The sequence below is a fragment of the Seriola dumerili genome, unplaced genomic scaffold (genome assembly GCF_002260705.1).
Source record: "Seriola dumerili isolate Sdu_G_001 unplaced genomic scaffold, Sdu_1.0 BDQW01000066.1, whole genome shotgun sequence".
In the NCBI taxonomy this organism is placed as follows: Eukaryota; Metazoa; Chordata; class Actinopteri; order Carangiformes; family Carangidae; genus Seriola; species Seriola dumerili.
In genome coordinates this window covers 1,677,009-1,692,807 of record NW_019174321.1, presented here as the reverse complement: position 1 = coordinate 1,692,807, position 15,799 = coordinate 1,677,009, and the positions used below count along the sequence as shown (strand labels likewise).

At 43.1% G+C, this 15,799-nt stretch overlaps 1 protein-coding gene across 1 annotated transcript in view; it reads right to left on the bottom strand.

Moving 5' to 3' along the window:
• Positions 1 to 15,799, bottom strand: part of LOC111219395 (metabotropic glutamate receptor 7-like) — a 264,938-nt gene that overhangs the window by 26,700 nt on the left and 222,439 nt on the right. The window contains exon 8 of the mRNA XM_022742056.1: positions 10,599 to 11,534. Coding sequence (XP_022597777.1) covers positions 10,599 to 11,534 — 936 coding nt within the window. The remainder of the gene's footprint in view (positions 1 to 10,598; positions 11,535 to 15,799) is intronic.

The window sequence follows — 15,799 nt, the reverse complement described above, 5'->3', positions numbered from 1 at the left end:
CGCACAAGCTCTATATCTTATGATTAAAATTTAACCGATATTGCTGCCTGTGTGTGTGTGTGTGTGTGTGATTCAAATATTCAATAACTCACCTCCTGTTATCGTCACAGCCAGAGCACTTTACCCTTTCAGATCCTCTAACAAAGGAGAGATACGTCAGATGTCTGTACCGGTAAATAAAATGACACATCACCTCTAACCCACCTGAAAATAGAGACCCAGGCTCAGAGGAAGAAACCAGTGACTCACGGTCTCCTCGTGTTTATGAGGGAAAAATATTTGGCAGCTACACTTACATTTGACATTTTAGCCATTTAACTAAAGTAGCTCAGTATCTTAGTCAGAAGGATGACTGGTGAAGTTTTATCATGCTGATCTCTCATTCAAGAAATAAATACTGTCTGTGTGTATTTGTTGTACAGCTGCAGGTGAAATGATGCAAGCCGCAGATAAGAAGGGACACTGTTTGGCTGCAGTGAGACCAGTGGCGATTGCTCTAAGACTGCAAGGGAAGCTCAGCTTCCCCTAAAGTGTCAACAAAATAAGTGGTCAAATATGTGCTGTTGTGTGTACATTTCATTGACTAAATATGCGCTAGAACACGTTCATCTTTTGTTCAGAATCAGCTACTTATCACAGGAAACCGACACGACTTCCTTCTCATTCATCCCCACAGTGCTTTAGTGCTTTACAGTGTAGACACCGAGCGTATACTGACTTCAACGGGGAAGCACAGAGTGGGTTGTTCCACTGCAGCGAAACTAGACGGTCATTGGATAAATGCTGGGCTTCGTCCCGCCCATCGGGGGTCTGGGGGTCTTTGGGGCAGTGGGCTGGCCCGGACGCTCGGCTTCTGCATGATGATTGGATGATCTGTCTGAGGCTGAGTCCCTTTTTGATTGACAGCGAAATGAGTGAATCAGCGATCTTGAAGTATAAGCATCCACCGGAGCATTTTTCAAGTTTTTCATTCCGTTGTTCGGAGTTGATCTGGAGACGTTACTGATCCTCAGCGACTTTGTCTTTGTTAAAAACGACTAGCGTTGTGTTTGGCGACTCTCTTCTGTCACTCTGCGAATTTACATATAAATAAACGGACACATTTTATGATGTAGGCCGAAAATGAGCTTCCCCTCCTTATAAGACCAGCAGCCGCCACTGGGTGAGACAGACGTGGACTGCTGTTGCCTTGCTAGCTAGATGAAGCGCATTTATACACAGCGTTCATCTGAAGCGCTTCACAGTTTGACTTTCATTCACACACCAGTGGCTGTGAGCTACGATGCAAGGTGCTGGCCCAGAGTTCAGCAGCCTGACCCGTCGTGTTGGGTAAAGCTTTGGGTTTGTGTTGAATCACTGTCAAATGTAATTCATTAAGAAAATTCCCTCTTTCTCACTGTGACTCTGCCAATCGGAGACTGTCCTCCTGGAAAAAAAAACGATCCCACGGGTCACCTGTTCTGCAGGTTTTTACCACCGAATCTTACGTTTTGCTTTGTTGTAATTATGACAGGAGCGAAGGAGAAAGTCTGGTCACGTAATGTAATATGCAACAAAGTCCACGTCAGGAGGAAGTTGAGGTGGAAACAGTGTGGAGACTGCAACACTGTTCTGACATCTCTCTGTGGAGACACACCTGTGTGTGGGAGGGAATGATGGTGGGGGAAGAAATTCAGCCGTATGCTGCAACAACCCTTAATGAGCCTTACTGGGTTGGTGGAAACGCCACAGGACAACAGGTATGTCGTGTTTGTTGACATCATGTCATTTCCAGCACAGATCAGCCCAACGTCAAACTGGGCGGAGGTCTAATCAGAATAAATGAAAACGCGTTTGGGTTTGCAGGTGCTCACATTAGACAGCTAAGGGGAAGTTAGGTCTGTAAGGCGGTAACATTTAAAGGAACCATTTGTTGGTTTTGCCATAGCCAACATTAGCATTAACAGTCACTTACGAATCTAGAGTTCAGCATCAAGCTTCATTCCTTTACTCACCAACAGCTGTCTCGATAGCTTTGGAAAGCAACGTCAATCCTGACTCTTGTTTTGCTTCTGTTTTTTTGCCTCTATTTCATTTCTTCTACTGAAGTTAGCATGCTAACCCACTAGCCCCAACCCAGCCGGCCAGTCCCATCATGGACTAACTGCAGCGTCCAGTCTGCCCTGAAGAGGTAGTGCTGCTCAGAGACAGTATTATACCGTATTATATTAACATTTCCTGTTGATACAATGCATGAATCCAAATATCACAGCTCACATTTCAGAACATTGTTAAATGCACCACTAAGTGTATTTGTCTTTGCCAACAACTGTATTCAGTGGAAGTAAAACAAATAAAAAATAAATAAAAGCAATAGTTCGTTCACTCTGATACAAAGATTCACGCACACACACACACACACACACACACACACACACACACACACACGTGTATGAGAGCCAAAGTAAACTTACGACCTGGACCACCATCATCAGGATCTGTTACAATGCGATCAATAGACCTGCAGTGTTACTATCTTTGCAGAGTCACCACCAATAATGTGAATCTAATTAAAGTTCATCTCATGCTTTTATGTTTTGTTTCAGCGCTGCTGTGCTGATACGAAATAAAACTCACGCAGCAGATAGACAACAACTACACACTGTTGTTGCTGTGTTTACCTTCATTCAATATCTGAACCCTGTGCTCCTTAAATCACCTTTATCACGACTCAAGGCTAGTTTTGCATCTATTTTTATAAATGTACATGCTCATGTACGTGTGTGTGTGTGTGTGTGTGTGTGTGTTTGTGTGTGTGTGTACATGAGTACATTCTACCTCCATGTGCTCATTCATTAGTGTCAGTTCTAAGTGTTGCACTTGTGTTGCGTGGGAAGATATTTGTGCCTCCTTTTCCTTCCCCTGTTTGTATTTGTCTTTTGTGTTCTTCAAACTGGCCTCCTGAACATAGCAACAGCCTCCTTCACATCCTCCTCTCCTCATCCTCCCTCCCCCCCTCCCCTGTGCCTTCATTGCATCACTCCCCCTCTTCCTTCCATGTTGTCTGCCTCTTTCTCACTCTTCCTTCGTGGTTGCACTGCTCTCTGCCTCGCCGCCTGCCAGTGTTCATGTTTGCATGTGTAAGTTATGCGCTTCACTGTGCCCATGCATTTGTGTGTGTGTGTGTGTGGGTGGGTATATTCTGCGTGCGTGTGTATGTGTGTGTGTGTCTGTGTGTGTGCAGGGCGAGCAGCTTCTTCCTCTTTCCCCATTTGTATTCTGCTCATCTTTGGACAGGTGGGTAATGACAAGCAGCAAAGGCCAGGATGTCACCTCTCCACTCAGCTGCTGGCTGCCTGCTGACGTCAACACACACACACACACACACACACACTGATGCATGTCTCTTTGTGGGTTCTGTTTTCCTCTATATTTTTTAGATTGTTGGTGAATGTGTCTCCGTGCTGAAGGACAGATTGTGTCTGTATGACGGAGATACACTAAGAATCATATTCTGCACTTCAGTAAAGTCAAAATAGTGTAAATATTGATTGTGCAACACAAAAAAGCTACTACTGATTATTATCCTTTGTCTTCTGTTTGATTGATAATCATGTTCTGGGTTTTGCAACTACAATTCCCACATTTTGGGGGTTTGGCAGGATGTAAAGAGGTAGAATTAATGTTGCCATGGTTTCAGTGAATTAAGCTGTGGGCTGCAACTTGTGTCAAATTATGTGCCCTGTAATTGTTTCCATTCAGTCAAACTGTCTCCATTCGAAGTAGCTGAATCAGCTCCTGATCGCAGTGGCTCACCCGTGGATGTACAGACGACTCTCACTGGATTACTGTGACACTGAAGAAAAGCTAAAAACATGAAGACTCTGAAAGGAAATCTGCAGTTAGAAGGAGCGTCTTATTTCTGTGCGTCCCGAGTGAATTTATGGATGTTTATTGACGACGGTAAAGAAAACATCCTCATGGTGTAAGTCACACTGAGTCTAAAAATGTGTGTTACTGACTCTGAGAATAAGGAGCGTGATTTTAGACACAAACTGCAGCAATCAAGTGGAATGGTAAATGGGCTGCACTTATCTAGCGCTTTTTAGTCTTAACAACCAATGAAAGTGCTTTATACTACAAGTCACATTCACCCACTCACACAACACTTTCTCTATGCACGGTGCCTCTCTAACACACACACACACACACACACACACACACACACACATACAGAGCGATGGTACATCATCAGGAGCAATTTGGTGTTCAGTATCTTGCACTTGGGCTGCAGGAGCCCGGGATCGAACCACCGACAGTCCAATTAGTGGACAGCCTGCTCTGCGTCCTGCTAATCTCCTCCATGGACTGCACTTTTATTGCACTTTTGCAGTGTAATCGACCACTCAGCACTTTACACTACAAGCCACATTCACCCATTCACTCACACTCTCATACAGCCCATGTGTTTTTCTGTACACGCCGATGATGCAATTCGGGGGTTCAGTATCTCGCCCAAGGACACTTCCACATGCAGACTGGAGGGGCTCAGACTGCTGGGTGGTCAGAAACTCACTTCCTGATGTTCGTACACTCGTATCTTTACTTCACCTCACATTTCCGCCTCTGCCTCCCCCTGTGGGAGGCGCCTCACAGATTGAAAGTCTCTCTATTGTGTGGATTTTGATGCAGACACAGTTGTTTTGTTGAAAACAGGTTAATTTCAGCTGGATATCTAAGTATATTTAAGTATCTTTATAATCTTATTTATAATTCTTTATTCTTTGCTGTTACATTTCCATTCTTGAGGGAGCAATTTTAACACAACCTAATTTTCCCCCTGGGGATCAGTAAAGTATTCTGATCGATTGCCTGATCTTATATCGATCAGTTATGTCTATGAGGTGTGGTGGAGGGACAGTAACACAGGGAACCCTGGTCAGAAATGAGACAGAGAAAAACAACACCAGTGATTTCCAGCTTAGAGAGGACATTTGTTTATGTTGAAGACGCAGCGCCCTCCAGCAGCCGGAGGGAGAACGACTCCTGCCTGTCAGGAGCAAACGAGGAAACAGTGTGACGTTGTTCTGGGGGGGGGGGGGCGAGGGAGAGGGAGGAAGTCAGGGTGGTTTTTGTTTTCGTCGGTTGGTGATGTGATAAAAGCAAATAAAGATTGTTTGAACCCCCCCGCCCACCACCACTCACCCTCTCTGTTTTCATCTCTCTCTCTCTCTCTCCCTCTCCACATCAGACCTCCTTAATGATGCAGCCTCTCTGCCTCCACCTTGAATTCGACATCACTCTCAGCCTGCAGCTCCGCGGGGCTGAGGGGAAAAAGCCTTGGGGCCATCTGAATGCCTGTCTGACATTTCCACATATATCTCTCCTCTTTCAATCTCCGTCTCTCCTGTTCTATGTTGTCCTCTCTGCTTCTCTTCCTCTCCCTGTCATCCTCGTCTTCTCCACACCCCCCCCCTCTCTTTTTTCCTCCGACCACAGTTCACACTGTGCTTTCCTTCTCTTCCTCCCCAGTCTCCCAATTTACTCGGCTGCAGATCACTCTGTGCTTTCCTGCTTTATCTCTCACTTCCCCACAGATTTCTTATCTCTCTGCTGCTCTCTCTGTCTTCTGCAAAGTCTTTTATGATCCTTTTCCATTACCGATCCAACTCCTCCTTAACATAAAGTAACTTATCTTATTTATGTGACCTGTTCATAAAGAAACCCAGAATATCACTAATACTGAGCTTTTATTCTCCTCCTTCATGCAGCTGTAGTTTATTGTTTTATGATTATTTCTTCTAACTCTTTTAAAATGTTATGGTAGAAGTGTATTGTATTGAGGGATGTTTCAAACAACTCAGCGTTAATGTAATCTTCCATGTATGTAACTGAACTGTTAAAACATTTTTCTCCTTCTTCAATCATTTAAAACATTTTTCTCCTTCTTTTATTATATATGCCTCAATATTCTCCTTCTTTTTGTTCCTCATGATCCTAATTTATATTTTATCACCTTTCCGTCTTCAGCTGAGTGATTCATGGAGATTTGATGAGATTTGTTTTTTTATCTCGGGGGGTGTCCGTGCTCCCCCTGGTCCACAGCGTGTGTTTTGTAATAATCTGAGATGAGATGAGATTGGACAGTTTTGGTGATGTCATCCTGCATCATCAGAGCTACATGGACCCAGGTGGGGAAATTAAATAGTGGTGACTGACACCGGGTCAGTCTGCACTTCACTGAGCCTGATGTGCTCTCTGGTGGCTAGGCTTTTGCAGATATTCAATAATATAGTTATATCTGTGCTGGACTGTATTGAGATATTAACTCACCCAAGCTGACTGGTGACACAAAGAGCTATACTAATTATCCGCGTTATTAGCCCAGACTGCAAGACGACCTCGCGTCAAACACGGTGAACAAGCAAACAGAAACAGAACAAAGAGGTGTTTTGTCACATAACATTAAGGGAGGATAGTGTCTGCGTCTCTCTCACTTTCTATTGAGGAACCACCAATGCTGTAGTGATGCACTTACATGTCGTCGTGGCTACAAAATTGCCTTGAATACATATATCTACAGCTGTGTACCAATATAGGGGCCGCATCCTTCGGCACTTGTCTACGAGGGTGTGGCCCTTTGTAGCTGTCGCAGACCATGAAGGCCGAACCGAAATGAGACGGTCTGACCTGTGGAGGATTTTTCGCTTTTGCCTCACTGTTGTGTCGCAAAATGTGGCTCATGTTGCCTAGCAACCGTGGAAACACGTTACTATTTTTTTCCTACAAAGACACATTATTTATGTTTTAATGTGTGTCTCCCTGTCTGCATTCTTTACTGCAATATTATTTTCATTACCTGTGCACGATGAATCTTTGGATAGATTGGCCCATGAAGGATCCACCTATTGGATCCTCTGTTGACCAGGAAAACAAAGACGCATTTCTCAGCCATAGCCTTCGAAGTGTGACAGCCTAGTCGCACCGCCCTCTTTAAATGCAGCGTCCGGAGGATACGGCCCCTGAACTGGACAGGGCTTACATCTCTGAAACAGATCAGTAAGACTGCTTTGGCTTTCTTATCAGCTCACAATCAGCTGCTGGGTTTAATAGTAGTTTAGATTAAAACAGAGCTGTGGTTGGTCTGGCTTGTTTTCATACCACAAACTATGTGCGCCACAGTCCACTTGAAGGAAGCCTGAGGGCCTTATTTAAACCTGCATTGTTTAATCCATTGCGTTTCTCTTGATTTTTTTCTTTTCTTTTACAAGAAACTCACCCACTGATTCAGAGCTGAGCAAAAAAACTAAACTACAGGTTTGTAAACACCCTCGGAGCATCTTATTTGGAAAGCTGCCTAGAACACCTTCGCATCCAGAAAAACACCTGTAGATCATCCCACTTACATCAAACGTAAGTTAGTAATAGATGTTAAAGTCTTTCTTGATTAACTGTGTGGTGTTGTTTTGCCATAGGCGGCAGGACTCCCCTCACTGTGCCTGACACTGTTAAGCAGCTCAGAGTCCTGGAGCTTATCAGCTGCCTCTGTGGCCTGAAGCATTTTTGGTGGACAAGTGTATCCCTGTGCACAGGACACAAGTCCATCACAGGGGTTTACCCCAGTCCATCTCTTTAATGCTGAGTGCCGAGCAGAGAGGCTTAGTCTTTCCAATGACTCTGCCAAAGATCAAACCCCAGGGCCCACAGTGTCAGGCCGGACACTCACCTAGGCTGCTGATAACACACATATGTCCTCCTCCTCCTCCTCCTCCTCCTCCTCCGGGATGTAGGGAACAGCAGAACCCTCTTAATCTCTGCCTCTGGCTGTAGCTTTAGAGCTCCATACCAAAAAACTTCAATCACTGGCAACTTAGGTATTAGAAGGATATTTGTACTTAATCAAAATGCAATTTAAATGCACTGTGCTGGTAATGCAGAGGGAGCTCATCACATCAAGAAAAGCTGTAAGTCTGCCCTGATACAGTCCCTTTTTTTTCTTACAGATTTTTGAGTTCACTTTTTCAAAACTCTCCACACAGTCTGCACAGTCAGCGGTCAGAGTGGACTCAACAGACGAGAACTTTTCACTGCTCTGACAAACACCAAACTAAATCACCATCAAACATCTGTGTATTTATATATTTACACGCCGTTTTAAACATATAAAACGGTGGGGGGGGGGGGGGCATAAGGTGGATTGATGATGATAATGCAGAAAGACAGAGCACTGTATGTGCAGTTAACACACTGCAAATTCTTATATAAAAGCAGGTATTAAAGTAATAGCTGGGGCGTGGCCAAATGGAGGGGGGATTACCACAACTCAAGACAACAGGTAAACATATTATATTATATTAAGTCTCACATTAAAGCTTATTAACACCACTCAGTAGACTGCACGTGTACAGACTCATTTTATTCAGCACTAGTTTTCATAAAGTTGTGATAAGATGTAAAGGTCAACCAATTATTGTGAGAACCTTTTCTAACAAGTTTCCTATAACATTCTCTTTCAGCTTCAGATCTTTGGTGAAAAATGAGCTTTTACAACCTGTTATGACCCAAGAACAACAGCGGTAACACTGAGTCTCTGAGGAGCGTGGCCACCTATTCTAACACAATTTAACACCTGGGGAATGGATCTGTTGTCCTTTATTAAAGGTCCCATATTATATATTTTCTCAGTGGTTCATTTGATGTTTTGATATCCATAAGAAGACATATTTGTGGTTTTAAGAACCAAAAAAAACATCTCAATATAGTTTTACATCTCCTCTCTCAGGCTTCTGCCTGGAGCTCTAGTAACAGCACTTGGCTGACTGTTTTCTGAATGATGGAATAAAAACCAGCAGATTTCAGGTAAAACACTCAGAGAAACCAAATCCTGCAAGGTTGGACGGTGGGTCCAGGTGGTTTTGACATCAAAAAGTAACAGAAGTCCTGACGGCTGGTTTTAAGGCTCAGTTTCTGAATACAGGCTGTGTGTGTTTCTCTGTGGACTGAGCGCTTTGATACCTTCACAGTATTAATATAGAACCTAAAAAAAGACAAAAAGCCGACCATATATAACGTGGGACCTTTAAATTTCCACACTGTAACTGCTTCATCAGGACCAAGTAGCTGATGAGAACAAATAACTCCTGAAATATGTCACTCTCTTAATGCAATATTTTACCAGCAACACTGTGGCATTAAATTTCATCTGGATTCTGCACTAGTAAAAATAAAACAAGAACATCTTAACTGTCTGGTTTATATATGTGTTATTGTCCCTTTTTTTTTCAGTTCACTGCAAAATGTGGCTCATTGAGTTTCATATGAAAGCCTTCGTGTCTCAGCACGAATGCGACTGAGATTATTTTCCAGTGGCAGATCAGGCTCGTCTGGAAGCCTTCAGGCTGATAAAGTGGGACACAACAGTGATAGTCACCCATTATGAATGATGCAGTAATGCTCCGCTTACATGGATTTTTGCTATATTGGCGATTTGTAATTGCAGTGTAACAGAAAGTTTCCCTTTTTTAAGACTTTTTTTTGAACTGTCTGTGTTTTTAACGCTGATATTTTCTTTGGAAAAGCTGTGGAACAAACTCCATAAACGAGATTAACACTTTTTCTCCACTGATTTGATGCATTGCTGCCCACTATGTTTTAAACTGCAAACGCATTCATTTAACTTTTCAGGGCTGGATGAAGCCGGTCTGGCCTGAGGGTCCAGTAAAAATGTCAGGGGGGCAAACTGTTAAAGTCAACATAAGGTTTTATCCGTGCACTCTTAAGTGTACTCAAAGTGGCGTTAAGTGTTTTGGTGCTTTGTGTATCTTTGTATGTCTATTTTTGTACATCCAGGCTGCAAATTAATTTCTCTGTAAGGGACAATAAAGATACTTTGTAAGTAAGTTTTTTTTTTTACCTCTTTGTTCCTCTCCAGCCTTGATGAGAAATGTATATATTTCAGCTGACATCCTGTATGTTATTTAAATACAATAACAATGAAACTGAACGTAGTAGACCCTGAATATGTTTTAATTCAATGTGAGTTCATTTTTTATCTTGTCAATGCTGTTTCACGTTCACTCACAACTGACCAAGAGATATGAGAAGATCATTTCAGGAAGTCATTCGGTTCACTTGGATCAATGAAAAACGTTCACGCAATTGCCAACTACTCAAGTTCATTGAACCCAAACATGCAGTTATACCAATGGTATGAATAATGTTCTTTCCGCTGTCTGACATTTCCTCGGTTCTGTCTTTTTCTTTTCTTTCTTACTTTCAGAGACGCAGATGTAGCTATAATTTAGTTGTGGGTTATTGCCTTAACATAAGGTGACAGTTTGTTACAGAAAACACCTTCTGGAGAATAAATTTGCTGTTTTGCAAATTGAAAAACAGCTTTGGTTTTTGTGTCACCTATTCTCAAAACTGCGCTTTCGTTTCTGAGGATGTATCAAAATAAAAAGTAAAAAGGTTTCTGTAACAAAACAATTGGCAAGCATATGACACAGTTTTTTCCATCATCCAAAAAATTCATCCATCCTGCAGTTCACCCACACTGTATCTTTTATCCCTTCATCTCTACTTATTGTTCATCCACCCATTCACCCATTGGTTCTTACCTTTTCTGCAGATTGGGCCGTGCCAAAGAAGATGGGTATAAAAGCCAGCCATACGATGCAGGTGGTGTACATGGTGAACCCGATGGGCTTGGCCTCGTTAAAATTCTCCGGGACCCCACGGGTCTTTATGGCATAAACAGTACACGTCACCATCAGTAAGATACTGTAACCCAACGAGCAGATGATCTGAAGATCCGTGATGTCGCATTTCAACACCCCTCGTGCCAGATCCGGGTTGATGGTCTTCTGCTCGTCATAGTCTATGATGGTGTTGGGCGGATCCACCCCGAACCAGATTAGCACCCCCAACAGCTGCACCGAGATGAGGCTGGAGGTGATTGCTAGCTGTGAGGTGGGACTGATCAGCCTGGGCGCCGTAACCGACTTCTTCCCCTGTTCGAAGATTCGGTAGATGCGGTTGGTTTTGGTGAGGAGGGCGGCATAGCTGATGCACATACCCAGACCCAGGAAAATCCTTCTGAACGAGCACACACCAACATCTGGCTTGGCGATCATGAGGAATGTGATGATATAACACAGAAATATCCCAGTCAGCAGAACGTAGCTCAGCTCCCTGCCCGACGCTCGGACAATCGGCGTGTCGTTGTACCGTATGAAGGTAGCCATGACGAATATTGTCGCGATGATGCCAAGCATTGCCAGGAAAACTGGAATCACCGCCCAGGGTGAGTGCCACTCCAGTTTTATGATGGGTATAGGCTGGCAGGATGTGCGGTTGGCATTGGGTCTCATGTTGTAGGAGCAGAGTTTGCAGGTGAACTCATTGTACTGGTACTGGTAGCCGTCGCAGGGCTCGCAGTGCCAGCAGCAGGGCATGCCTTTCACCACCTTCTTCCTCTCGCCGGTTTTACAGGGAAGGCTGCAGACAGAGCTGGGAATCTCCTGCTCGCCCCGAGGCCACTGCATGTCCTCGATCTGGGGAGAGAGCATGGGAGACAACAGACGGTTATAGTCAATGGCTGAACAGGTAAAATAAAGTTCAGCAAACTATTCACTCCAGTCATTGATTAACAAAAGAAAAACTGCCCAATATAAAACCATAAATCAGAGTCATTAGAATCTGACATATCTGGCACCCATGGTTTTTGACTTTGAAAATGAAACTCATCTTGGGAATATAAAGCTCTTACTTACTTCCCTAAAGTTACCTTGGATTATTAATCATCATTTTCGTTATCTTTAACCTGAGGGAAGGGAGAAAAACATCCGAAACCAAAACGTTTTCTCAGTGTGTGAGTGCATCCCAAGGTGGAACTTCAAACTTCATCACGCTGCGAAATCCATTTTAAACGACTCCAAGGTTATGACGTTTCAGTCTCGGTGTCAGTCTCAGATTTATAGCCCTGATTTGATTGTCTAGTTTGTATTGCCGATGCTAAACAAGGGGTTTGCTTTGGCTCTGGCTTGTTACTAAAGCAAAGGTCTCATTGATTTGACAGCTTGACTGCTGCTAATGAGTAATGAATACTCTATTAGAGGAACATCAATATGGATGAATTCCACCTGGATCATAGCTCTGCTCTGAACAGACATCTTACTTATCTGCAATATATGTATATATTATAGTGAGCAGGAGGACTACTCTACAGGGCTGGGTTGATAGTTTTAAAACCCCTCCCAGCTTTGAAGTCCTTGAGCAAGGCATGAAGTTTAACTGTGAAACTTTAATGAGGAAGCAGCATATGCAAATTTGAGGTACTTGTACTTAGTTTACTCAAGTTTCAATAATGTACTTTGTAATAATGACACTGTTTTTTTCTGACTGAATAGTTCACTCCTGATGAATTTTAAGTAAGGATGGAGTACTGCAGTGATGCTGCTGTCAGGATCATATTTTCTCCTCTGCTAATGAACACACACCCCTGTTGCCTCTCAGCTGACGATGTCACTTCATGTCTAACATACTCCTGCCTCGGTGTCATTGTTGTCGAAAGAAAATCCTGTTGACAAAGTCTTAAACATGAAGCCTTGGTGTGTTGGCTCCATGTTTGTAGTTTAATGTGCTCAATTAGCTTTGAAGCCGGCAGGAGAAGGAGCTTTTCTGACAGAGACAGAGATCCTCTCCAGGCGTAGTGCCATTTCGCCCAGGTACTTCATGGATGTGTTAAAAAGGGTTGATACAGCGCTGCCTTTGTTACTACTGGTACTGCAGCAAAAAAAAAAAAGAAAAAGAAAAAACCCCTGCAACCCAAATATCATTTTCCCTGTAGACCTCCATTATAAGAGGGACATTTGTAAAACTGTTGACAGGACACGTCGAACTGCAAACAAGGTCATGTATTACTCTTTGATTTAGATCTTTTTACTACGTGAAGGTTTTACATTTGCAAAAAAGTGTGTGACGTCATCCCAGTGTAAAGACACCCAAGCTTGGCCAGCAGGAGAAATGTTAAGAGCGTGTGCGGTGGGCCACACAACCCAACTTTCATTCAAGTGAGTGGGTGCCATCTTTGAGTACAGTGTCCAGTTATTTTTGCCTGGGGGAGAGGTTAAAAGGCTAAATTTAGGCTAAACAATCTAGTGCAGTTACCACCACAGATGACATGACGGACTGATTGCCTGTGGTCTTACTCTGCAACATGCAAACTGATACGTATCTGTAGATATCTGTCAGTAGTTACACGGTAAACCTCCTGCCGAGAGGATGGTATATTTCATATTCTGTTTGAAAGTGGACGGATCAGATTAGTCAGAAGTATCCTGAATGTTTAATTTTCATTATGCTGTTATATGAAATGAGCTACACTGTAAAAAAGCCCTGTCGTGAAACTCTGCCTGGACCTGGGAAGGACTGCTGCAGACTGACGGAGGCCAAAAACCCTGTTATGATGTATTGATGTTGATTTTTTTTTTTTTTTTTTTTTTTTTTTTTTGCCAGATAGCTGGTTTGTGTTTGAAGGATTTGAAAAGGACCTGGAGGGATTTCAAATGCTACTATGACCCAGAGCAGATCAATTACACAGTGCTAAGGACATCCTAAAACACATTATCTACAAAGACCAATATGAATCAGTCTTTGGTTCCAGACACCAAAGGCTACGCTTGAGAAAAAAGTAAAAAAAAATGTTACTGAATGTTATCACCACCCACCATCAACCAAGCTCTCCCCGGGCTCCCTGCATGCTACCAAAAAGCCAAGTTGATAACCTGGGATAGTTGTGGATAAAAGGCTGCATCAAGCTAACAGCCTGAGTCAGCCGAAGGCTTGTATTTGGCCACGGTGAGAATTCAGAACCACAACAAAAAGGCAAACTCCAAACAGTCCTCTAATCTTCCTCCCTCCCAAAGGCAGCAGGCCAACTCTGAAGAAAAGGAAAAGAAAAGCATTTCTTCCCTCCCACACATCTCCTGCATATGTCACACTCTTTCTCGTACTTCATTTCTTTGCTATTATGGTTTTCCGATCATATTCATCAGTCTCTGCTTCAACACATCCATCCATCACTCCCACATTTTTGTCCACTTCACGCTTGGGTTTTTATTGCACGCTGAGCACAACAAAGCGACACATGGACCATCAAAATTACATGACCGGCTGACACAAATCCCTGCTGCTCCTCCTCGGTAATAGCTCATAGGCAGGTGAATATGTTACCCCATTTAGCATATGAAATGTATTAAAATCTGACTTGTCATGTAAGAAACAAGCTTTACTATACAGAATTGATGAGTGGCAGAGCTGTGCCTGGTTGTAGAATGACTCACGGCTTCACAAATCCAAAAGGATTTCAGACTGGAGATTCAAATGGGATTCAAAATGCCAGGAGCAACGTCGGGTCAATCATTTAGTAGAAACGCCATCTGTCTTCTTGCCTCCGCTGTGGTCAGGAGGGCTGCCAGCCACCGTGCAGTGTTCAATAATTCACTCAGGTCTTTGAAGAGGTGTCACAGCTGGCAGAGAGATCTGCACAAGAGGTCTTCCTGGTCTTAAATCTCTGACTATGTGCTCCTACAAAAGTCCACATGTTCCTCTTTCCCTCCACCTGAAGATCCGCCTTAGCAAGTGATTAACTCCCAGGGTCCTAAACACAGCCTACTATCTGACGGTTACTGTTGAAGAAATGAAATAAAATGAGGAGAACTCTATGCAGCAGCATGGACTTCATCGAAAAAGGTTAAAGAAGATACATACAAGGAGCACAAAAAAAGCTGCTGTATTTGGTTTGAACAGCTTGCTATATCAGAGGTCGTAATGGGTCCTTTCCATTCTAGTAACCAAGATTTGGTTCAGGGAAAGTCAACTTACTTGCAACAGGAAATGTAGTGACATCCAGATTATGTTTTCTATCAATGTTTTCAGGAAAGGTTACAATTAAGGTCCTGTATATTGATAGTGAACCAAGTGAACGCGTCAGTAAATTTCCACTTGCAGCAACGAAAGCATGATGACACATCCTTATACGATGATGTTGAGATACTCACAGCACTTGATGATTTCGCTTTGTGCACCCACAATCCAACCCATCTGCCATCGACTCCAAAAACATTCTTTCTGAACATCAACCTGGCACTGATCAAACTTCTCACCTCAACATGATTAGGGAAAACCAACTAGCAGCTAATAAGCTTCATTTCTAGGAGACGGGGTTGTGGGTCTGGGCATGATGCTGTTCTGTGGCTTGTGGCCTGAGTGGATTCGCTGTATTAGTGGAGCATGGTGTGTCTGAGTGTAAGTACGTTTAGACACAACATGTTTACTGCATTGTCATTTGAAGCTGCAGATGTGGTATTGCAAGATTTTTGGTTTTAAAACAAATGAGCTGTCAGAGAACATTTTATCGGTACGTTCAGCATCAACATTTTGCAATTTGTCAGATATGTCAATTAGCATTTTCTCATCATGTTGATAACAAAATAAATTGTGAACATGACTGTTCTGTTCCCTTCTAGATTAGGTTTCTTTTTTGAAATTGAATTCATATATGTGTTCAGGTACAATCCAAATGGTCCATTTATAGTAAATTTTCTCTGCCACTGAACATGGTTTCTTGCCAGGAGCAGGTGGTGACGATTGTCGTTTGACAGGAGCTTCGGCCATTGTTGCGTTTACAAGACAATAGGTTATAATACGCTGTCTGAGGAGCTTTACGACATCAGGGCAGAGTGGGGGCTACCGTGAGTTGCTATCGGAAAGTGGGCTAGCTGCTTAGCGTGCTAACTTCAGTAGAAGAAAAGATATG